Source organism: Myotis lucifugus, unplaced genomic scaffold, assembly GCF_000147115.1.
Source record: "Myotis lucifugus unplaced genomic scaffold, Myoluc2.0 scaffold_316, whole genome shotgun sequence".
NCBI classification, from domain to species: Eukaryota; Metazoa; Chordata; class Mammalia; order Chiroptera; family Vespertilionidae; genus Myotis; species Myotis lucifugus.
In genome coordinates, this window is record NW_005871364.1 from 93,336 (window position 1) to 118,605 (window position 25,270).

The 25,270-nt window shown below is 56.0% G+C and overlaps 1 protein-coding gene across 1 annotated transcript in view; it reads left to right on the forward strand.

Moving 5' to 3' along the window:
* The window catches only part of RIN3 (Ras and Rab interactor 3), a 76,219-nt gene that overhangs the window by 36,273 nt on the left and 14,676 nt on the right, over positions 1–25,270 (forward strand). The window contains 4 exon segments of the mRNA XM_006100536.2: positions 1,992–2,028; positions 2,031–2,082; positions 10,795–12,351; positions 14,013–14,321. Of these exon segments, the coding sequence (XP_006100598.1) occupies positions 1,992–2,028; positions 2,031–2,082; positions 10,795–12,351; positions 14,013–14,321 (1,955 nt within the window).

Here is a 25,270-nt window from a genome sequence, read left to right on the forward strand (position 1 = left end):
GATGTCAGAAGACACCCAGAGGGGTCGTCAAATCAATTGATGGATCATGACTGGCTCTTTCAAAAATATATATGTTTTTATTGATGAGAGAGAGAGAAACATCGATGTGAGAAACATTGATTGTCCACCTCCCACACGCCCCCTACTGGGGATCAAGCCCCCAATCTGGGCATGTGCCCTGACCTGCAAAGTTCAACCAACTGAGCCACACCGGCCAGGGCACGACTGGCTGTTTTTTAAATGAAAAATTAAACTAGACTAGAAAATACCAGAGTGTGTCTCATGTGGCTGGACTAAGTCTCATGCTACACTTCTTTTAGGGGTGTGTGTGTATGTGTACACACTGTACCATGATGCCAGGTGTGTTTCTTGCTGACAGTCACAATCCAAAAAGTTTGAAAAACATCAGCTAGAACAGAGGCCTCCAGGGAGGGGCGTTGGTGCCCTAGGACAGTGATAGCGAACCTATCACAGGCGTGTCAGAGGTGACACGCGAACTCATTTTTTTGGTTGATTTTTCTTTGTTAAATGGCATTTAAATATATAAAATAAATATCAAAAATATAAGTCTTTGTTTTACTATGGTTGCAAAGATCAAAAAATTTCTATATGTGACACGGCACCAGAGTTAAGTTAGGGTTTTTCAAAATGCTGACACGCCGAGCTCAAAAGGTTCGCCATCACTGCCCTAGGAGGTGCACAAGCTGACCCACCAGAGTGTGTGGGGGGCGAGGTTAGGACACTTGTTCTAAAAATCTCATTTTGAAATTTTCTCTTCGTGAATGCTTTTCAGCGGTCTTAGTAGTTGATAAGGCAGTCTAGACATGCATACCTAAGGAGAGCTACTTAACTTTTATTTTTATTGCCGCCCCCCCCCTTGCTTTGGGGGACGTGATTCCCACCCAAGGCGGTGTCCATCAGGATCCCCTCAGGAGCTGTTAAAAATGTGGGCTCCTGGCCCACCCCCAGACCTGACCCTCGGCACCCCTGGGAGTGGATCTGGAATATGCATTTTTAGTAGCTCCCCTAGGGGAGTCAATGCCAAATTAATTATTTAACATAAAGGTATTAATGCCTACCCTCAGGGTTGGAATTGGGGTTTGGGGAGAAGGTGGATAGAGCTGGAAAGTGGGGGGGTCAGGGTCAGGCTGTGATGGGCCTTGAATGCCAGGCTGAGGTGTAGAATTGGGACCGTCCATCCTGAGGCCCCTCCCCTTCCGGCCCCTTGAAACAGCCCTGGGCGAGAACTCAGGAGGCCCAGGGCTTAGCACACTCTGCCTTCAGCCTGTTGCATGGCCTGGGCATATTCCTTTTCCTCTCTGGGCCTCAGTTTCCCTGTCTGCACAGTAAAGGGGGAGAGTGTCTGAGTCCCTGCCAGGAGATCTCTGGGGAAATCCCTGAATCCTTCCCCGTTCAGACCAAAGGCAGCAGATTGAGCTGTCTGACTATGCGTTGTCGGGGATGTCTGACTGTGCGCTCACTGGAGAAGCCTGACTGTGTGCTCACTGAGGGATGTCTGGTTGCTCACTGGAGAAGCCAGACTGTGTGCTCACTGGGGGATGTCTGGGTGCTCACTGGAGAAGCCAGACTGTGTGCTTGCTCGCTGCCCCTCTCAGTGTGGAGCAGTGAGGGTCAGAGGGCAGAGAGGGGTGGGTCGCTGGCTTTACTCAGCGTAGAGGCTTCCCGGGCAGCTCCCTGGGCTCCCAGGCAGGAAACGTGGGGGAAGCTGTGCCCCCTCCCCACTCCCATGGGGGGTCTCCCACTTCTCAGGGTCCATCGTGCTGGCCCGGGGCCTGGGACCTGCCTGGATGCTCCGTCAGCCTCGGGGCGGTGCCCTCCACCCCAGGGATTTCCCGTCTGGTGGCGGCCCCAGCAGCCAGCGGGCTGCTGGGGTTTCTCCTCTATGGGCTCCGGGTGCGGGGCTGTGGGGGTGGAAATGGACACACAGGTCCCTCCCAGACATGACCTTGACCCTCTTGTTCCCCACAGAGATTTACTGCCTTCACGCTGAGGCTGCCGCAGGCCACTCTCTTGAGGCCAGCAGCTTCACAGACCTCAAGACCATCGCCAACCTGGGCCTGGGTAAGTCCGCCCTAAGGGCCGGGGAAGGGGGGGACTCGAGGAAACGGGGCCCCAGGACTGCCCCTGCTGACCACTGTGCAGAGAGGTGACCCCTCCGCTGAGACCCAGGCTGGATCCTGAGTCCCAGCTCCCATGGGACCCGCGCTGCCCAGGCTGCTGAGCCCAACAGCAGGGAGAGCCTCCAGGCTTCATAGAGGTGCCTTTTAGCAGCTACCCAGGGGACCTGCGGGGCCGGGCTGGTCAGGGCCGCCGATGGTCAGGTGTGGCTCTGGGAGAGGCTAAGCCAAATGCCAAGGTCCTTCTCAACGGTGGCCAGAGAGGGGGGACCAGCCGCCGCCACAGCCCTGGTCCCAGCCCCATCCTCGTCAGAGGAAGAGCAGCACGAACATGACCGTGAACTCAAGCGTGTGCCCCATCTGGCCTGCCCCTGCCAACTGACCCTGCAGGGCCTTACCCTTCTGACCTTTGGGGGGATGAAGGGGGAGAGGGAAGAAAGGAGGAGAAAAGACAATTTCTGACCCTACCCCTCCCCCATAATAGTGAGATCTCACATCTACAGGCCCTTCCCATGGGCCAGGCTTTGCTGAGGCTCTGACGGGGCTGCACTGTGCTGGCCCCCAGCCGCCTCTGCGGGCTCGGACCCCCGGGCAGAGAGACCTGGTCACATCAGTGAACCAGCAGTTAATCACTGGGCCTTTATCAAGACTGAGCCACACACAGGACGGCACAGCACGCAGCTGCGCTCGGCGCCTGGAGAGAGCGGCGCCCTGTTCCCAGAGCTGGGCCCCTGGGGGCAGCGGTGACCGAGCGGCCAGGACCCGGTCGTAGAGGAAGTTGGGGGCACACGTGGGGTCAGAGCACGCCGATTCCCAGGCCAGGCTGCAGCCCGCCATCCAGAGGGGCCTCTGGGCAGCCGTGCGTGTGACGCCACAAGAAGCTCAGGGGCCCCATGAGGAAGTAGAGTCCTCCAGGCGGGGGGTGTCGACCTCTAACGAGCACTGACTGCGTCCTAACCTCTTGACCTGCACCGACTCGTCAGATCTTCGAGCAGCCCCAGAAAGTGGGTTCTGTGATTGTCACCCCCACTTCATGGCAGAGGAAACTGAGGCCCGGGAGCTTGAGCGGTGTGTCCGGCGTCACACCGTCGGTTCAGCTGCAGCACCGCCCCTAACTCTTCACCCCACTCTCCTGGGTCTGATGTACCCCGTTTAGAAACCTTAGGGCCAGTTCTCAGTTGCTATTGGGGATAAATACTGATCTCACCCCCAGATCATGGCCGTTTTGGCCCCTGACCCTCCCAGAAGTTTGAATGTGGACCGGGTGACAGTTTTGAAATTCACACAGTCCCTGAGGTCTGCAGCGGCATGAATGACACTCTCCTTGCGACACACTCAGCACTGTCTTGGGTAACCCTGTGTCCCTGTAGAGATAGGAAATCTACTGTTAGCACAGAGCCGTGTCGGGGGCCTGGGAGGGATGAACAAATTGGGATGAGCACCCAGGGCTTTCCGACTCCCAGCCCCGCTCTCCACCGCCCCTCGGCCCCCCTCATGACCTTCTCGGTGTCTTTCCACGAGCAGTCAGTGGCCAGTGTGGGGCCAGTTGGCAGGGGAGGAAGACGGGAGGGTGACCTGTGAGAGGAGGGGTGCTGTGCTGCAGCCCTTGGCCCCCCGTGAGGTTCAGGCGGGCATCCCTGGGACACTCCTTTCTGGACTGGACAAGCCCTTCTGTCAAGGAGAGCTTGACCGCGGGTGCAATGCAGTGGGGGAGGGAGGTTGTCATCTGGGGAGCCCGTGGCAGTTCAGACCCGTCTGTCAGCATTTACGTCCCTGAGAAGGGGATTCACGTGAAACGCCTGGGGACTCGGCAGCTGAGGAAGCAGAGGGTTCTGATCAGACCTGGTGTCCCGAGGGCTGAAGGGTGTACAGCGAGGCTCATCAGAATAGCTTTTCCTGGCTCCGTCCATCCCCGGGTCCTGTCCATCCCTGGGTCCCGTCCATCCCCGGGTTCCGTCCATCCCAGGTTCCGTCCATCCCAGGTTCCGTCCATCCCCGGGCTCCGTCCACCCCCGGGTCCTGTCCATCCTAAGGTTCTGTCCATCCCCGGGTCCTGTCCATCCCTGGGTCCCATCCATCCCCGGGTTCTGTCCATCCCAGGTTCTATCCATTCCCGGGTTCCGTCCACCACCAGTTCCATCCATCCCCAAGTTCTGTCCACCCCCGGGTTCCGTCCCCTCCCGGGTTCCGTCCATCCCCGGGTTCCGTCCATCCCCGGGTTCTATCCATCCCCGGGTCCTGTCCATCCCTGGGTCCCGTCCATCCCCGGGTTCCGTTCATCCCTGGGTCCTGTCCATCCCCGGGTTCCGTCCACCACCAGTTCCATCCATCCCCAAGTTCCGTCCACCCCCGGGTTCCGTCCACTCCCGGGTTCTGTCCATCCCCGGGTTCCGTCCATTCCCGGGTTCCGTTCATCCCCGGGTTCCGTCCACTCCCGGGTTCCGTCCATCCCCGAGTTCCGTCCACCCCCCTGCACGGATGGAGACCGGAGCTGCAAGGGCACACCCGGTCAGAGGCCGGGGCTCGGCTCTGAGATGCTCAGGCCTGAGCCGGGCCGCCCTGACCTGCGTTCTGTGGTAACAAATGTGCAAAGAGCAGCGATTGCCGAGGGCCAGGACACACAGGCCCCTCACATATTGTCCTGGGCAGGCACTCCTGTGGCGGAGAACTGAAACCCAGCCCAACTGGCGTAGCTCAGACAGGACTCAGTGAAGGGACGGGGACCCCCCAGCAGCAGCGAAGACGGTCAGCGGGCTCTGCGGGCACAGCTGCTCCCCACACGCAGCATCCCGCCCGTCAGCTCCCGGTTCCTGCCCACTTGCAATCGGAATAAGTTGTTTTTATCTTTTCAATTACAGTTGGCATTCGGTATTATTTTGTGTTAGTTCCAGGTGCACAGAGTCATGGTTAGACAACCATACCTTACAAAGCACCCCCCCCCCCATATTTCCAGTACCCACCAGGCACCAGGCACAATTATTACAGTGTTACTGACTGTCTTCCCTAGGCTGTATTTTATATCCCCGGGACTTGGCAGGTACTTATCTTGTAACTGCCAATCTGTGCCTTTTAATCCCTTCACCTCTTTCACCCAGTCACCCGACTTCCCTCCCCTCCGCAACCACCAGTTCTCTCTCTGTATCCATGCGTCTATTTCTATTAAGTTTGTTTGTTTGGTTGGTTTGCCTTTCTCTGACTGACTTATTTCACTTAGCACACTACCCTCTAGGTCAGCGGTTCTCAACCTGTGGGTCGCGACCCCTTTGGCGGTCGAACGACCCTTTCACAGGGGTCGCCTAAGACCATCCTGCATATCAGATATTTACATTACGATTCATAACAGCAACAACATTACAGTTATGAAGGAACAACGAAAATAATTTTATGGTTGGGTCACAACATGAGGAGCTGTATTTAAAGGGCCAGAAGGTTGAGAACCACTGCGCTAGGTCCATCCATGCTATCACAAATGGTAAGATTTCATTTCTTTTTTATGACCGAGTGATATTCCATTGTGTATATGTACCAAAACTTCTTGATCTGCTCGTCCGTCTATTGATGGGCACTTGGGTTGCTTCCAAATATTGGCTGTTGTAAATAATGTTGCAGTGAACATAAGGGTGCGTATATTCTTTCCAATTCGTGTCGTGGGTTTCTTCTGAGATATTCCCGAAGTGGGTCCTCTGGGTCAGTTCCGTTTTTAATTTTGTGAGGATCCTGCATATTGTTTTCCGCAGTGGCCACGCCGCTCTGCGTGGAATTAGTTCATGAGGCGCGTGTGTCTCCCATCCCTGGGGTGAGCAGTGTTCTTTTTCTGGCCTTCTACTCACTTTTCACGCAATGAGGGGAAGGTAATAAATATCCAAACAGTTGCACAAGCCCTGCTGTTCAGGCGCGGGTGATGCTGTTTGTTTGCTTGAAAGGGAGCTATTGGTTTGCAGGCTCAGCACCACACAATAGCCCAGGACACTTGCCCGTGAGCTGACGTAAGAAACTCTGAGTTTGGGCTTGGAAAAGCCACCGGTGAAAGGGCAGGCCAGGCGGTAGAGGAATAATCTTGAGGCTACACAACTAACACGGGGAGCAATTTAGCACTTACCTGTATGCGGCTGACCCTAAGTGCAAAGGAATCTAGAGAAAGCGGTGGTAACTACGGGTTAGACCTGTCGGCGTTCTCTGACTTGTCTGCGGTATGTTTCATAGGTTTAAAATATGTTTAGAAAAGGCGTAGGTTCTGTAGCTCTTCCGGGTTGGCATGGAACTTGCTTTTTCCTTTATATCACAAATGAGAATTTTCCTAGTTATTGAAAACTCATTGAACACTCAAGTTGGAATGACTGTCCAACCGCCCGTCATTGGGATTGGGACGCCACGGAAATATTTCTTCTCTGAACCCCTGGACTTTGGAGCGGCTTCCCTGGCATCTGGAATACTTCATTGTGTTTACTCATGCCCTCTCTGCCCTGCCACTAGCCCGGGCTCCCCAAGAGGGAAACCTTCGTCACCTTTGCCCCCAGGGCCTACAGCCCAGCACCTGGCCTGGCCCTGGCCCCCCTCCCCCGCCCCCAAGGATTATAGGAGCGGACACCTGGCAAGAGGTATGTCCATATAAGGCGGGGGAGGCCAAGGGCCAGCAAAACGTCCCTCAGTCCAAGGGCAGCACAGAGGCAGTGGAGGCAGGGCCCTGAGCCAAGGCCTGGCATTTTGCCACTAGACGCAGATGCCACAGCTTTGCCAACCACTAACTTGCAGGCCAGTGTTCCGCTTTTCCTCTGGCCTCGATGTTCTGCAGGCTGCAAAGAAAGTGACCCACTTCCTTTTTTTTTTTATCATAAAACCCTGCACTGCCACTGCAATTCCTTAACAGGCATCCAGCCCCCAAACGGCTGCCCCTCAGGTCTCAGCTCCCCCCACCCCTCAGAGTGGCCTTGGCTCTGCCCTGCCGGGGTGCGGCCAGCAGGCTGTCTTAGGAGCAGGGGAGCAGTGCCTAGTCCCCCAGGCTCTGGGCCCATTTCCCTGAACCCCAATGTTTGCTCCATGCCTTCCAGAACCCAAATCCGGGCTGTAGGAAACGTGTGTCGTTTTGTTTTTTTAATCTGTGCAGGATGGACCCACCTTGCTCTCCTGAGACAGGCCGCCCAGCTGTTGGCCGCCCCACCTGTGGAGCTCCATGGCCCTCTTCGGTGCCTCCCTCCTCTCGTTTTCTCGTCTCTTCATTCTCTTGCCTTAAGACATCTTCCTATGGTTCAGGTCATCCCCGCTCCCCCATCAGAACTTACCTTGCCTGTATCCCACACCTCAGAGCCCCTCTCTCCCCTCTGGCTAAGCTATTCCACTGTGCAAGCTAAAGGGCTGAGCTCCTGCTCTGTGCCAAGCACCATCTTAGGTGCTGGAAATACTCAGATGGATGAAACATTGTGGCTGCCTTCTGGAAGCTCAGAGTCGGGGGGTGCGGGGGCAGTCTGACAAAATCAGAGAATACAGCCCAGTGATGGCCACTTCAGTCAGAGTGTGTGCCAAGGCTGGGAGCACGGAGAGTGTAGGGGAGGCCCCGATGGGTCAGGATGACTTCACCCAACAGGGAGCCAGTTTGCAAAGCTCTGTGCACATCACAGCCGTTGGCACAGAGCTTTGACCCCAGTCTTGAGGGATGAGGGAGAGTTGCCCAGGTGGAGAGGGTGGGAAAAGCATCCAAGCAGAGTGAACAGCATCAGCCAAGACTGAAGGTGGGGCAGCCCAGGAAGAAGTGGCAGAGAATGGGGTGAAGACTCAGCCGGTGGTGCTGGAAAAGGTGTACAAAGCCCAGCCAGTGTGGCTCGATGGTTGGGCATTAACCCATGAACCAAGAGGTCACTGGTTCGATTCCCAGTCAGGGCACATGCCCGGGTTGCGGGCTTGATCCCCAGTAGGCAGCTGACCGGTGATGTTTCTCTCGATGTTTTTATCTCTCTATTTCTCTCACTTCCTCTCTCTCTAAAAATCAATAAAAATGTATTTTAAAAAAAAAGGTGTACAGATTCAGATCCCACAGGCCTTGAGTGCCAGGCTAAAGGGCTGGCAGTGATTCTGAACAAACAGCCTACTATATGCCCAGCATAGTGCCACAGGGGGAGAATGGGTTTGGCGCGGGGAGGGGAGGGCAGACTATGGCCATGATCTAGGTGAGAAATAATGGGGGTGCCCAGGCATGGGTGGGCAGTTCTGTTTATGGTCTGCCCCATGGCATCCACCTTCACCCAAAGGAGGGGCTTATGGGAGCTTGGAGGTGAGCATCAGGGGCCTCCACTCACGTAGGGGGGCTGCTGTCCAGTTCACCTCTGAGTCAGGCTGGCTGCCTGCCCAGGAAAACTTCCAAGGAGGCAGCTTTGCTGGGGCTGTGCAGACAGGGCACGGTCTTCCACTGCTCACTCCCCGAGACAAGAATTGCTGTGTGCTCGGTGCCAGGCACCCAGGAGAGTGGGTGAGTCATGGAGGTGTCAGGAGCTGCCTCCCAACGTTACGTGCAAAGGCCTAGGCAGCCGTGAAGAACAGCTCGCCTAGGTGGTGGGGGGGGGGGCGGGGCGCGCCCCAGAGACGCCTCCTCCCTCCCAGCACTCTGTCCTCAGATAGTGGCTGTGATGTGCACAGAGTTTTGCAAATTGGACAGAGTCCCACGAAGGCTTGTCACCCTTGCTACCGTGGAGACAGCTGGCCACAGCACTCAGGCTTCCAGACACGGGGTCTCTGCCCAGGACGGAGCTGAACCCTGAGGCCCGGGGTCCTCCCGGTCACGGCCACGCCTCAGAGGGAATGCACAGGCTCACGTGTCCATTTCTCAGCAGCCGCCTTGTCCTAAGGTTGCACCCTGCTCACCTGGACGGGGTTTGCGGTCCCCTGGCCAGCAAGGGGGCAAACCCCTGCGTCCCTGGGAGTGCCCATCTCAGGCACACGCACTGCCCTCAGCCTTTGTGTGATACCCACTTTCTTTCGGTGTCAGGAGCCCGTCGGTTGCTTACCACATCCCCAGTTCTGAGGTGCACGCCACCCCTCACTCACGCTGGCCGAGCAGCTGAGATGGGAAGTGTCGCAAGTTCCCAAGAAGGGAGGCCACACAGCACAGCAGCCGGGCTCACAGGCCTCAGACCTGCAGACCTGCCCCGCACCCCAGCTCCTTCGCTCACCAGCCCAGTGACCGTGGCTGGTTCTTTTTTTTCTAAATATATTTTTATTGATTTCAGAGAGAAAGGGAGAGGGAGAGAGAGATAGAAACATTAATGATGAGAGAGAATCATTGGTCGGCTGCCTCCTGCATGCCCCACACTGGGGATCGAGCTGCAACCCAGGCATGTGCCCTGACCAGGAATCGAACTGTGCCCTCCTGGTTCATAGGTCGACGCTCAACCACTGAGCCACACCAGCCCGGCTGGCTGTGGGCGGGTTCTTGACTCTCTCTGGGTCTCTTCTCCTCATGTGTAATGCGGGATGGATCAGGACTTACACCGAAGGCCTGGGATCAGGATCGGTGAGAGAGGATCCTGGTAGAGCCAGTGGCCCTCACCGCCAGGACTCAGGGTGGTGTGCCCTATGACTGTGCTGGATGTTATTTTGGGTGGTTTTCTTCCTGATGAATCGTTCCCAGAAGTAAGGGGCTCCAGGGGAGCATCCAGAGGCCTGGCCCATCTTTAACAAGGGAGTTTGCACTCTGAATCTCTAACATTAACAGGTAGAACCAGACCTGGGCCCCCTGGTCCAGGAGGAGCTGCCTGGGGCTCACAGTGGCTGCAGGCCGACTGCATTGTTCTCAGTCACGTGCCTCTGCCCTTCGTGGAGGGTCGGAGCTTTCGTCAGAGTCTCCACGGGGCTTGGGACCCAGAAGTCAAGAACTCTGAGCTCGGTGACCCCCAATGCTCTTCAGTTTGGAGGTCCCACACTCCTCCCCAGAACACGCCTGGCGCTGACCAGCTACGCCCGGATAGGGACAGGTGTGCCCTAGTGACCACCGCCGTGGGCTGCGTCCTGAGGGCTAGGTCAGGAGAAAGGCACGGGCCGGAACGCCACCCAGCAGGGCGGGAGCCCCGTTTGCTGACACCCTCCCACGGGGGGATGGGCCGCTTCCTAGTGAACATCAAGGCTGACCAGACCAGTCGTTCTGCAGTGGCAGGTGCTCCCCACTTGGAAGGTCAGGCCTGAGCTCACCAGCCACAGTCCATAGGTGTGTTCTCCCCACGTGGAACAGGCCCCACGCAGCCACCCCCATTCTAGAGGTGACTAGACGGGGGCCTAGAAAGATCCAGCCACCTGCCCCGGAGTCCCCGGCCCGCCAGCTGCAGGAACTCTGGCTGTGGGCCCCTCCGTCCCCACACGGCCTGCACCGGGGTCACGGTGCCCTCCATGGTGGGCCCTCCCACGCCAGGGACGGAGCTGACGCTGCCCCTGTCACAGGGCGCCTGGCCCCACCCCAGCACCGCAGGGGAGGATCTCGCGGGGCTTCCCCTCTCGAGGCAGGAAGTGGTGGGAGAGGTTTGAAACAGTCCGAGAGGGGAAAACAACCCAGGGAGCAGAGAAGCAAACACGGTACGGCCCTCCCAGCCCTCCCGTGCCCCGTCCACACCCCACCCCACCCCACCCAGGGGCCCGGCTCCAGGACTGACCGCCTCTTCTCCTCTTGTTTCCACAGGCTTCTGGGACTCCTCGCTGAACCCCCGGCGAGCAGCTGGCAGCCCAGCAGAACCCCCAAGAGACCCAGCCCCCAGGGCGCCCCCAGCCTCCAGCCTCAGGTCCGCCTCCCATCAGGAAAACTGCGCGTGTGAAATTGAGCTCTCGGTAGGAAATGACCGCCTGTGGTTTGTGAATCCGATCTTCATCGAGGACTGTGGCAGCGCCCTGCCTGCTGACCTGTCACCCCTGAGAAGCTGCCCCTCTGGCCCGTTGCCTCCCACCTCTGACGCTACCTCACCCGCCTCCCGGTGGGCCCCTCGCCGCCCGGCGCCCCCGCCCCCAGCACCTCCTCTCCACCCCCTCAGTCCTGCCCGGCCTCGTCCACCCCCGGCCCCAGCTCCGGCCTGTCCTTTGCCCAGTTCTCCCTCACCTCCAGACGCCCTTCCTCCTGCATCCCCAGCATCTGTCCCCCACCTGGCACCCCATGCCCTAGGCCCCCCGGACCATCCAAGCCAGCGACCCATGACAGCCTGTGAGAGGCCCCCATGCACCCCCACAGGCCTGGGCCCCCTCAGGGAGGAAGAGATGAAGCCAGGGGCGGCCCCCAGCCCCTTGCAGCAGGCCCCCGCCCCGCCAGGCCCAGGGAAGAAGGGCGCCCCTGCTGCTCCTCCCCGACGCCGCCTCTCTGAGAAGCTCTCCCTGGAGGACCCGATTGTGGAGAAGATGGACAGGGGCACAACCGCACAGTGGGACCAGCCGGGTCTTTCCCGGACACCCCCACTCGGCCTGCCTCCCCAGGGGACCTCAGACAGCCCTGGGGACAGGCCTCAGAGGACCACAGAGCAAGGACAGGAAGTAGTGGCCCAAGCCAGCCAGCTGGGCATCCTGCCAGAGTCGGCAAGGAAGATCCGGCAACCCCCAGTCCCTCCTCCTAGGAAGAAGCGGATTTCCCGGCAACTGGCCTCCGTCCTCCCGAGCCCCTTGGAGAGCGCTGAGCTCTCCATGGAGGGGGCAGCCCCTGAGAAACCCACCCCTGGCCCACACGAAGAAGCCCCGCGCCCTGCCTCCCAAGCTGGGACCCCGAGCCCAGAAGCCCAGGCCAGCGCCTGGCGCCAGAGCGCCCCAGAGTTCAAAGGCTCCCTGGCCTCCCTCTCAGACAGTACGGGGGTCCACACCCCGGCCACCGATCAAGACTCATACTCGACCAGCAGCACGGAGGAGGAGCTGGAGCAGTTCAGCAGCCCCAACGTGAAGAAGAAGCCGTCCATGATCCTGGGCAAGGCGCGGCACCGCCTGAGCCTCGCGAGCTTCACCAGCGTCTTCCAGGCCTTCCTCTCCAATGACCGCAAGCTGTACAAGAAGGTGGTGGAGCTGGCCCAGGACAAGGCCTCGTACTTTGGCAACCTGGTGCAGGACTACAAAGTGTACAGCCTGGAGATGATGGCGCGCCAGGCCTCCAGCACCGAGATGCTGCAGGAAATCCGCACCATGATGACCCAGCTCAAGAGCTACCTGCTGCAGAGCACCGAGCTCAAGGCGCTGGGGGACCACACGCAGTACTCCGAGGAGGAGCTGGGTCAGTCCGGGCGGGGGCTGGGAGTGGGCGGGAGGGAGGGGTCATCCCAGATAATCCACCGTCCCCACCCCCCTCCTCCCGAACTAACTGAACTAATCCCTCTGCTGTTCTGCCTTGTGCTTCCCAGCTCTGCTCATGCGCCCACATCAGAGGCTGGGCAGGACCCCACCCTCAGGATGCTCCTGGTTTTATTAGGGGGACGGTCACAAGGAGCAATTAGAGGCCAAAGGAGTACTGACCTGTGACTGCTGAGGGACAGAGGCGGTCTCTGCAGGGGATGTGGTGGCTCTCGGGGATGAAGGAACCCGGAGGGCTGGGCCGAAGCCCTCTCTCATTTTGCCGATGAGGAAACAATAGCTGAGACCCTTCCCCTGGGGAAAGGGTAAAGCCAAAAAGACTTCCCAAGAATATTTCTCTACGGTCACCCAGGGCAGCTGGGCATGGGCCTGGTGTCAGGTAGACATGGGTTCAGATCTTTGGTCAGCCCCCAGGGAGCTGTGTGGCCCACACCACCAGAGCCTGAGTTGGTCCGTCTGTAGAGTGGGGATAATGGCAGGTGGGTTGCAGAGCTGCTGTGAGAGAAAACCTGGCTGGCTCCCATTCTGCTGGATCAGTGGTTCTCAACCTTCTAGCCCTTTAACTACAGTTCCTCATGTTGTGACCCAACCATAAAATTATTTTCGTTGCTACTTCATAACTGTAATGTTGCTACTGTGATGAATCGTCATGTAAATATCTGATACGCAGGATGGTCTTAGGCAACCCCTGTGAAAGGGTCGTTCGACCGCCAAAGGGGTCTCGACCCACAGGTTGAGAACCGCTGTACTAGATGATCAGGGTGCCCCTTGGATAAGATGACATTTGGGCAGTGAAGGAATAAGCCATGTGGAGTGACTTCTCCACGCAAAAGGAATAGCAGGTGAAAGGCTCTGAGGCAGGAGCAGGCATGGCAGGTGGCAGAGCAGCACAAGGGGACACATCACTCAGGGGCCTTGAAAGGCACAGGGAAGGCTGTGGTTTGTATTGTCCATGAGATGGAGCCGTTGGAGGGTTCTCAGCACAGTAATGTCATGGTCAATCATGCCATAACGGGATGACGCTGGCTTCTGTGTTGAGAATGGACTGTAAGGGGCCAGAGCAAGAGGCTACCAGCGTAACTCAGGCAACAGATGATGGTAGCTCAGGTCAAGGTCAAACGTTGGAGGTGGTGAGAAATCAGGTTCTGGATATACTAGATTCTTGAGACTGAAGACAAGTGGACTTGGGGATTGAAAGAGAGAATCAAGAATAAGTCCACCGAGCATTTGCTGGGTACCTGGGACCTCCAACACAGCTACACAGGTTGTACACTGCACAACTCCCGTGTGAGCAGTGCCCTCCAAAGCTGTGTACTGTGGGCAGCCCTGTGGGAGTTTAATCTGTGCCGGGCCCTGTGAAAGGCATTAGGATGCAGTGTATCAGTCGGAGGGCTCCGCGTGTGGCTTTCTGTGGCGTGCACTTCACGGTCTCCTGTGTCGGAACGGCGGTTGTACCTGCTGGGGCTGTGAGTATGTTTTTCCCGGGATCAGAAGATGGGCCTGGCCACACTGTTGGGCGACAAGGCCCGGGGCCAGGATCCCTGCCACTGGGGTCCTCACCCTACTACTCTCTCCCACCCACAGAAGCGATTGTGGAGTCCGCCCTGTACAAGTGTGTGCTGAAGCCCCTGAAAGAAGCCATCAACTCGTGCCTTCATGAGATCCACAGCAAGGACGGCTCCCTGCAGCAGCTCAAGGAGAACCAGCTGGTGATCCTGGCCACCACCACCACCGACCTGGGCGTGACCACCAGCGTGCCCGAGGTGCCCATCATGGAGAAGATCCTGCAGAAGTTCAGCAGCATGCACAAGGCCTACTCGCCCGAGAAGAAGATCTCCATCCTGCTCAAGACCTGCAAGCTCATCTACGACTCCATGGCCCTCGGCAACCCAGGTAGGCGGCCGGCCGGCCAACGGGGCCTGGGCTGGGGCTCCAGGGCCTGCAATATTGTGTGGGTCTGCGACTCCTCCCCCACCAAGGCCTCCAGTGCCTCTGGAAGGCACTAGAGGAGCCTTTACCGACTCAGAGGCCTGCTGGGGCAGAACTGGGCATGGTGGGGGTGCAGTTCCTAAGCACCTTGCAGGGTTGCCTGGGTACCAGGAGGAGGGCCACGGTCGGCTGGAGGCAGGCCGGGAGGCCAGCCCAGGCTGTGCCTTTGTGTGAATTACGAAAAGGTGCTGTATTAGCTTCCTAGGGCTGCTGTGATAAAGTACCACAAGCTGGATGACTGCAGCAACAGAAGTTTATTCCCCCGCAGTTCTAGAGGCAGGAAGTTTGAGGCCCAGGTGTCCGCAGGGCCATGTTCCCTGCGAAGGCTCTAGGGAAGGCTGTGTTCCAGGCCTTGCTCCCAGCCTCTGCTAGTTCTTGGCTTGTGGCAGCATCACTCCCATCTTCACATGGCATTTCGCCTGTGAGCATGTCTGTGTCCAAATGTCCCCATCGGTCATATTGGATTGGGGACCCACCCTACTGCAGTACGACCTCATCTTAACTAATTCCATCTGCAACAACCCCATTCCCAAGGCAGGTCACATTCTGAGGGACTGAGGGTTATGATGTCAACACAGGGCCCTGGCCAGTTTGGCTCCGTGGATAGAGCATTGGCCCTCGGAATGAAGAGTCTCGGGTTCAATTCTGGTCAAGGGCACGTACCTTGGTTGTAGGCTCGATCCCCAGCCTCGGTCAGGGCTCATGGGAAAAAAAAGATGTCATCGTATGAGTTTTGGGGGACACAATTCACCCCATAGCGGCCACCTGAATCAGTTAGCATGTATTCTTGTTCACTTATCGGAGCAGTTATACTGATCTGGTCTGATGGGCTGAGCGTGGCTGGGCTGGCTGCTGGGTCTGTGATCAGAGAGGTTGTTTGGAGGCTGGCTGGTCTAGGATGGCCTTGCTCAGATGCTGGGTGGTTGATTGGCTGGTCTGGCACGGGAGTGACTGGGCCACACATTTCTCATGCTCCGGCAGGTTAGCCTGGGCTTGTGCCCATGGCAATATGCGGTCCAAGAGAACAAGCAAAGCCTATGAGGCTCTCAGGGCCTGAGCTTGGACTGGCATGATGCCACTCGGAAATATTTCATCCAGGTGTTTCGTCACAAGGCCAGCCCAGCCCTTCTTGATGGGAAGAGCTGCAAAGTCAGGAGCCTCAAGGGGTGCAGATGTGGGGAAGGGAGTCAGTGGGCCATTTATAACCGGTTTCTCACGGCACCCCTACAGGGGAGAAGCACAGGGTCCGCAGCAGGGAGCGCACCTTAGTGCGCAGGCGCCGGCTGGACCTGGTCCCCCAGTCACCCCGTCAGCGGATGCCCTGTGCAGCAAGCAGCCTGGGTAACCGTCCGTCACAGCATGGCCATGGGGAGTAGAAGGACTGTCACTCTGTAGCCGCAGAGACTTGGGGGCAAATTCCTGATATCACTTAGGCCTGTGTGACCTTGAACGAGTTAACCCTTTAAGGCCCGTTTCCTCACCTGGGGAAGCCGTTTTACAAAGAGGGGAACCTCGACTCCTGAGGCCTCAGAAGCCACACTCGTTCCCTGGTGATGCAGAAACAGCAGATGTTCAGTGTGGACCTCCGAGCATAGCTCCCAGCAGGCCCAGCCAACGGTGGCGATTTCAGGGGAGGGATTCTCCCCTTCTCCCTGGGAGGAGGGCAGGCCAGTCTGGCCAAAGGCCCACAGAGAACATGGTCCGTATGTGACTGGGGGTGGAGCATGGTCCACTCACTCTAGAAAAGCTCCCTTCAGAGACCTTCCCTTTGGAACTTCTAATCTGGAGAATCTCCCCCCCCTCCCCCCGGGCCATGCTGGGGCTCATGGCAAAGTCAGGGCCTAGACCAGGGGTCCTCAAACTTTTTAAACAGGGGGCCAGTTCACTGTCCCTCAGACGGTTGGAGGGCCGGACTATAGTTTAAAAAAAACTATGAACAAATTCCTATGCACACTGCACATATCTTATTTTGAAGTGAAAAAAAAAAAACGGGAACAAATACAATATTTGTATTTGCATGTGGCCCGTGGGCCGTAGTTTGAGGAACCCTGGCCTAGACTGTCAGAGCGACAGCTTTGGGCCTGAAAAGGGCAATTCTATTCTCAGCGAGTCCCAGTTCACTCAGAAAGCTTGGGCGTCCTGGAATTCTTTCAAACACACAATCTCTCGACTAACTTCAAACACAGTGACTTCACTGACAGTGAATTCGCTCAGTGAAAACCAGAGAGCAGGGCATGGGGAGGAATGGCTGCTTTTGAGAGAAGAAAGAAAGGAAAGGCCTGCCTGGCACAGCGTGTGGGAGAGCAGAGCAGCGGGGCGCTCAGAGTCCCCCGCCCTCACGAAGAGAGGCTGGGAGCTCCCCTGAGCCAGAAGCCAGCCCCAGTGGGAGTCTCTGAGCCTATTCATGCCGGGGGCCTGGCTCCATGGAAAGACTCCCCGCCAGGACCAGGTGGGTCCTGGGTGAGCACTGGACAGCGAGTCCTGCAGCTCCCAGTCTCACCCCTGCCCTGAGCAGACCGAGGCTGCCCCTTCCCCTGGGAGCAAGCAGGTTCTGCTAAGAGCAGGGTCTTTGGGGTTCATTCACGGGCCTGGGTTTGAACCCCAGCTTTGGTGCAGAAGGCAGGAGAGCATATAGAAAACACCTGGATGGCTTGACCCCAAGGAGGTACTTACCTTCCAGCATCTTGATCTTCTCACTTAAAAGTGGGACTGAGGACGTCGCTTTCAGTGCTATTTTGGGGATCAGATGCAACCAAGTATGTGTATGTGTGTCCGATGGACGTGAGGATGCAGGAATGGCTGCCTCCTCACCGTGTTCCCCAGAACGTGGAGGCTGAACCCGCTCAGTGGTTTCCAAACTGGGTTCCAGGAGGCACCCCCCGGGGCCCCCAAAGGGGCACAGGCAAGTGGGGCCCACCCTGGCTTCACCCGGGTCATCCTGCCCATCCCTGTTTCACACGTGGGGTTCCACGTGGGGATTCTGTGTGAAAGAACCAGTTCTGCTGCGAAATCTTTTGGCTTTTTAAAAATCTCTCATTTGGAAATAATGTCAGACTTCAGAAACGTCAACAAGAGTACATTCCCGTGGAAATATCCACATATCCTCCGGGGATGGGTACTGTCCCGTTTGCTGTGTCATTTATGCTATCTCTGTGCACATTTCATTTTCTTTCTGAATCGCCTGAGAGTAAGTCACAGACTTCTTGGCTGTTTACCCCTAAGTACGTTTCTAAGAATAGGGAAATTCTCCCACGTAACCACAGCGAAGCTGTCCGCGTTGCAGATTTGCATTGACGCTATTTTTAGCTGAGCCGCCATCTGTATTCCTGGTTGGCGCTTGAGCCGCCAAGGTCCTCGTTAGCATTTCCTCCCCCAGCTCAGCACCCAGGGTCGCGCATCATGTTTAGTCTTTGTCATGGGGATGTCTCCACAGCCCTTCTTCGTCCTGGATGACGCTGGTATTTTTAAGGAATAGAAGTGTCCTTCCCCATCCCCCACCTTTTTTTTTTAACTTTTTTTAGTATTTATGTTGAATTTACTCCTGGGCCATACGTTTCCGTTTCTTTAGTTTCTTCTGGGATGTTTTTCCTCCTGTGCCGCCTCCTCTGCTGGTTCAGGAACCGTCTTCCCTTTTCAGTAGGATCACCGCCATGTGCCGGGGAGGGCTCTTGTCGGGGTTAACCTGCCCAGGAGCTCTGTAAGGTTCTGTGCTGCATCTTGGGAGCTTTGTTCACCTGGATGTGCTCAGAGACCAGAGAGTCTACCTCGAAACCCCTCAGTCCGCGCTCTGAAGCATGTGCAGCGAAAATTCAGCTCTCTTTTGGGGCCCCCGACGCTGTCCGGCCCCACTGCCTGGCCTGGGCACACTGCCAGCTCCACCATGGTAACGATGGAGTGGCACCCACTGCCTGGCCTGGGCACACTGCCAGCTCCACCATGGTAACGACGGAGTGGCACCCACCTCTTCTGTAAGGTGACCTCCTTCGGATACATGGTGGCTTTTCGGCGACGCACATCCTCGATGGCCTGGGGCCGTGGTCGGCAAACTGCGGCTCTCGAGCCACATGCGGCTTTTTGGCCCCTTGAGTGTGGCTCTTCCTAAGCCTTAGCAGTACCCTAATTAAGTTAATAACAATGTACCTACCTATATAGTTTAAGTTTAAAAAATTTGGCTCTCAAAAGAAATTTCAATCGTTGTACTGTTGATATTAGGCTCTGTTGACTAATGAGTTTGCCGACCACTGGCCTGGGCCGTTTCACAGGTGTTCTTAAAGGGAACACAGAGATTTGAGCCTCTTGGTTTGCATGATTCTGTGGGGTTTTCTGGGTCTGGTGGAGAGCGAACCATTTTCAGGAGTCATCTCGGGCCGCTTTCGGAAAGAGGAAGACCCGTTTTTCTTTTTAGTTAAAGTTCCTCATTTTGTCTTTGTCAGACGTTTCCTCGTGACCAGAGAGAGGTTGTCCATTTTCAGCCAGACCCCCACTGACTCTTTAATTCTCCTGACTTGGACATTCATCACCTTAGGACCAGGCCCTTGACCCCGAGCATCTAATCCACACCTCCCTCCCGCCAGACGCTCCCAGCGCCTGGCTGCTCAAAATGGTCCCACACCAGCAGCCCTGCATAGAGGCCCTGGAGCTGTTGGCCAGCGACCCCATGGAGGGCAGAATGCCAGCGTGGGTCCTGCCTGCCTCCACCCCTGGCACCCTCAGAGCGATCAACCCTTCCTTCCCACCCTCCCTCTCACCCCACCCGCCCTGCCCCAGCCCCTCCATCTCCAGGGAAGAAGCTGGCGGAGTAATCTGTGGTCCAGCCGTGGCCACTTGAGACGAAGATAAATATAGGGCCTGGCTGTTGACGAGACCTGTTGGAACAGTGGGCAGAGGGTTAAACCTGGAGGCACAATGCCGGGGCTGACCAGCAGACCCTGAACGACGGATAAATGATTACTCTGCCACACGATTTCTGTGAAAGGGAGGGCTAAGGGACCGCCTGGCTAAAGGAACCAGACAGCCTCCTTCGCCTGCCTCTTCAGGCTTTTATTGTAACAGCAGTTTGGGGTAAAGTTTATCTTTTAGATACAATCAGATGGATAAGTAATCTTGGGAGGACACATGTGTCTACAGTTTCCTTTAAGCAAGGACACCTAAAGATTAAGCATAAAGATTCCGGTAAACACCCGAGGGTCTGCAGGTGCACAGACTTGTTTGGAAAGGTCAAGGAACAATTAGGGGTAGCCGCCTTCGGCCAAATTCCCTAAGTCGGAATTTCCTCCTTACAAACTCTCCAACTAAGTTTCCTGCGCTCCCCGCCAGCACAAGGCCTGAGGTCACTGGCCAGGCCATCTTTTCTAGAAACGTAGTTGGTATTTATGCCCAGGATACAGATGGGCCAGGATTCAAACCGAGCATGTTCTCACTCTGAAACACGTGTGCTTTTATTGTTGTGCCGAGCAGCCAGCCTAGGAACAGATTTCAGGATTCCTGATTCCTGACCAGGAGCTTCCTCCACCATTGCAGCAAGTGAGGGGCCCGAGTCAGGCAGAGGGGCAGTTCAAGGACATAAAGGCTCTGGATAAACATGGCCTCCATCCTCAGCCAGGAGCAGCCCGGCTTCTCGTGGGTGTCACGCGGCTCAGTGAGACCAGTTGGGACGTCTAGAATCATGTCCCCGTTACTTTGACAAAGAAGTGATTCCCACCTCTTCAGCGTCTAAGACCAGATAGCTGGCCTGCTATTCGGGAGGCAAAGATTCAAGCCAAAGAACTCCTCTCTAAGATGGGAGGGGGGAAAGGTATGAGGAATGCAGTGTTTGCAAGTGTGGGATTCTTTCTTTTCTCTTCTTTTCTTTCTTTCTTTCTTTCTTTCTTTCTTTCTTTCTTTCTTTCTTTCTTTCTTCTTTCTTTCTTTTGTTGTTGCTAATCCTCATTAGAGGATATCTTTTCCAGTGCTTTTCAGAGAGTGGAAGGGAGGGAGGGAAAGGGAAAGAGAAAGAGAGAAATATCGGTGTGAGAGCAACCTGGATGTGCTCAATGATCAGAGAATCTACATCTGGGATATCTTTTCCTTCTGTGCAACCTCCTCTGCTGGCTTAGGAACCATCTGCTATCTCTGAGCATACTTAATTTTTTTTCTGAATCATAGGAGAGTAAGTCACATACATCTTGGCTCTTTACCCCTAAGTACTGTTCCAAGAATAGGGAAAAGTACTCACCAGCGGCAGGGAGCTAACCTGCGACCCAGGTACATGCCCTTGACCGTGAATCAAACCCACGAGCCTTTGGTGCGTGGGCCAGCGCTCTAACCAGTTAGCAACACTGGCCAGGGCCGTGGGATTCTTTGGAAAAGAATATAAAGAACCTTCTTCTAACATAGATAAAGGGCAGGCAATATCCCAGAAGGCAGTGAAGGCCGGCTGCCTTCTTCTGTCCCTTCAACAGTCTGTCTCAACACCCTAGACTTCAGGGAATGGAACCCGGCTCCTGACCCTGGGGGACAGGGTACCCAATAGCCAGGTGGTTGACTAAGGGGGCACAAGGGGTGGTCTTGGAGTCCCAAAGTCCCTCAGGCCCTTTGCCCTCCACCTCCCTGGCAGAGACCACACAGGGAGCTCAGAATCTGCAACTCTTCAGAGTGGGGCAGAGGCTGGGGGTTGGGAGGGGGAAGGAGCCTCGATGGAGCCCCTAAGAGCATGAAACGACAGCCTGTGACATTGACTGGGGTGGAGAGGACAGAGAGAGGTCAGGCTGCAGTTGTTTTTAAATCTGGGTTGAAAAAAATCGAAACTGATTTCTGATGACAAAAGTCACTCATGTTTGTTGTAGGAAAAAAGATGAGTATTTTGATGGATTTCTTGGTGGTGTTTTAGAAATAGATACAGACAGGGAGCTAGATAGGTAAGTAGTTAAGGAGACACTTGTGGCTGTAACAGAAAAACCCTGCAATTTCTAACTTGAGGGAAGTTTATTTCTCAGTCATGAAGTCCAGTTGAATGGAGGATGGTTGGGGGCGGGGGCATGGGCTCTGCTCCATAGAGTCACTCAGGGAGCCAGACCGAGGGAGGCTTTCTAAGTGCCCCTGGGCATTGACATCCAAGAGAGAGAGACCCACATATGAACCAGGCCTGGTAGTGAAGCACAAGCTTGCTTTTACACCCCACAACAGAATTGGGGTTCAGACCCTCTAAGACAGCGGTTCTCAACCTGTGGGTCACGACCCCTTTGGCGGTCGAACGACCCTTTCACAGGGGTCGCCTGAGACCATCCTGCCTATCCGATATTTACATTACGATTCATAACAGTAGCAACATTACAGTTATGAAGTAGCAACGAAAATAATTTTATGGTTGGGTCACAACATGAGGAACTGTATTTAAAGGGCCAGAAGGTTGAGAACCACTGCTCTAAGATGTCATATTCTGAGGATTATTAGACACTAGAGGCCTGATGCACAAAAATTCGTACAAGAGTAGGCTTTCCTTCCCCCGTCTGCCAGCACCGGCTTCCCTCCGGCACCCAGGACCCGGGCTTCCCTCCTCCGGCCGCCCACAGACACCCGGGACCCAGGCTGGCTTCCCTCTGGCCCCAGCTTTGTCCAGAAGGACGTGTGGTCTAATTAGCAAATTTCCCTTTTATTATTAGACATGTTACTCTCCTGTCTTGCCTAATAACCATGTCTAACATTTCTCACATGCCAGTAACCCAGCAGGCACCGTGTTAATCATTTCCCATCTGTCTCATTGAACCCTCACAACCACCCACAAGGCATGGACACTCTTGCTCTCCCCATTTTAGAGCCAGGCAGCATGCTCAGGGTCCTGCCTGGGCAGGTGAGTGGCAGACCTAGGCCTTGGATCCAGGTGCTGTGCTGAGCTGCTGCATTCTCCTACCTGTCCAGGGTGTCCGGGGTCAGAGGTGACCTCAGAGGAGATGGGCCCACGTCATGGGTGGTCTCAGGGCCTCCCAGGCAGGCGGGGACTTTTGGCTTCAGGTCTCTGAGCCCACACCTACTCGGCTGGCTGGCTTGCGGGCTGAGCTCTCCAAAGAGGAACCCAGGGAGCTGGAGTGATTTCTTCGGGGATGTGGCGTTGCTCAAAGCAGAACTGAGACCGAAGCCGCACCTGCACGCAGTGCAAACAGCCGGACAGGACAGCTTCGGGGGCTCCGTGAGGGCGAGGGGCAGCTCCCCATCTCAGTCAGTCAGCCAGAGGAGCCACCGTCTGTATAAAACACCCCTAACAGAAGGCTCCCGCTGCCCGAGTAACGGTACGGCCTCCTGCTCTAGAGGCTGCCTGCTTCCTGCCAGCCTACGTTTTCATCAAATACTAGTAGGTCCATTTATCCAGCAGCTTAACAGACATGCGTGGATGATACGGATATTGACAGAAAAACAGTCCCTGTCTTTAGGATGGTCACAATTCAGGCAGAAAAACAGCACCAAACAAACGATATCTGTGCAGTGAGATAAACACAATTCATTCACGTAGCAAATATACTTATTCAAGACCTACCACAGGCACTGGCGAGGCGTTTCGTATCAACAGTAAGCACCAGAAAGTCCCTGCCCACACAGACCTTCCATTCCAGTGGGGAGAGGCAGGTGCGCAACCAGGAAACAAACACCAAACACATCCTCGGATGCTGGAACACGCTACCTGGGGAAACCAGGACGGGTCCGGGCAGTGCTGAAGGAGTTTGCTGCCTGGGGTGGGAGGTCGGGGTCGGGGTAAGGGCCTCTCTGATTCATTAACACAAGTATCAGTGTATAATATTTGTTTTTTCATTCATTCCGTTTATTTCCGAGGCATGCGGCCCACTGGCCTCGAGTTTGACGTGCTTGACCTAGTTGGTGGGGCACGGGGTCTTTGGCAAGACTTTCTAGAGAAAGGACGTGGCTGTAAGGGGGAACCGAGGAGGAGGTAAGAGCCAAGGCGGGTCCCAGCTGAGGGTCTTGTGCTGCCCCAGGATGGTCGCATCAGTCAGAGGCCAGTCAACAAATTGGGGGACCGGGGCGGGGGGGGGCAGTTATAAGATGGCAGACCCTTCCTCTAGATCGGGGGTCTGCACACTACGGCCCGCAGGCCCGCTCTGGCCCGCCACCTGGAACGGTCACATCCACTCGTTTACGCAGTGTCTGCGGCTGCGTTGGTTACAGTGGCTGAGCTGAAGAGTCAGGACAGAAACCATGTGGCCCGTGGAGCTAAAATATTTACTATCTGGCCCTTTACAGCAAAAACACACACACACAATTGCCAACTCTTCTTTTAGACAATGCTTCCTAGAAGAGAAATCCTTCTTTCAATCCAGCCACTCATCTGATGCTCACAAGGGCCCGAGTAACAGACTGAGTGAGTTTTATTATTATACCCATTTTTCAGATGAGAAAACTGAGGCTCAGCATGAGTGGCCCCAGATGGCTCAGCTAGTTAAGTGGCAGAGTTGGGGGCCCGTGAACCCGGTGTGCCTCCGTGTGCGTGAGCCAGGTGAGCAGGCTCCAGCCCGTTTTCATCTCCTCTGACATCTCCCAGCCAGTGAGACACCATAAGGCTCGAACCAGCTCTTTGAAATGTGATCGGCTCCCCCCATACCTACGGGTGGGAAGCAGACATCACTGGGAAATGCAGGCTGCAGCCCAGCGGGGCTTCCGGAGGCGCAGTTAGAGGGGCGAGATATCTGATTCATGAAAGACAGATTCCCATCACAGGAGGGCTTTTTGCATCTGTGCCCCAGCATCCCAGGGCGCTGCCTGAGGCCCCACCGCGCACAGGGCTGAGACTGGGCCTGGGCTCCTGGCCTCACCGGAAGGAGAGAACAGCCCTGACCACCCCTGGGAGATCAGCGGGAGATGGTGCCTGTAAAGGTTGCTTGAAGCTTGTGTTTGTCTGCAAACAGCTCTCAGGGCCCAGAGCCCATGGGGCCATTCCTCACGCTCACGGCCAGATTCTAGGCCGAGCTCCACCTCTGGCCAGCTGTGGGGCTTGGAGCCTCAGTTTCCTCACAGTGAGGTCGGACTTGATGGACCCAGGACCATGATGTATTAAGTCAGCTCGTGCCAGCCCAGGAGAGCTAATTGTGTACATCTCTGTGCCCTCCTCGTCCATGTTGGTAGAAGCTGAAATGGAGCACTGTGGAGATATTTACACCATGGAAATTGGTAAACTCTACAAATCCGGACTCTTTTTTCTTCCGAGAACCGGTCGTGAAGCATTTCCCAGCATTTCCCTGTCTAAGGCCCATAGCAGATCCCAGTATCTTTGTCCATGGCCCCAGCCCTGGGCGGGACAGAGGAGTGACCGGTGTGAACACACGTGGGCCTCAGTTCAGCCCACTGCCCGGGGGATGATGAGGCAGAGGCTCAGAGCAGTTAAGCAACTTGGGAGCGGGAGCCATCCAGCTGTGCTTGAGGGTGTGGGAGGGGACGAGAAATCAGTAAGGGAAGGTAGGAAGGGTGCCCCGGGCACAGGGAATGGTGCGTGTGAAGGCACAGAGGCGTAGGAGTGCCTGTGGAGGTCAGAGAATGGCCCACAATTCAACCCAGTGGAGTGCTATGTGGAGGGCGATGGAGGCGGAATGTCGTTCTGAGTCGGAAGTTGCAAAGCAGAGTGTAGAGTAAGCGCCGGGAGCTGGGGCAGTCCAGGAGGGCTTCGTGGAGGAGGTGGAACTTGAAGCAAGAGTGTTGACATAGCAGGAACATGGGATTGTGCGTGTAATAAAGCTAGATTCAAGTCTTGGTTCAGCACCTCCTAGCCATGTGACCTTAGACCGGAAGCTTCACTTCTCTGGGACTCACTTTCCTCATCTGTGAAGTAGGCATAATGACTCTAACACAGCTCAGAGTTGGTTTAGGAGTTCACT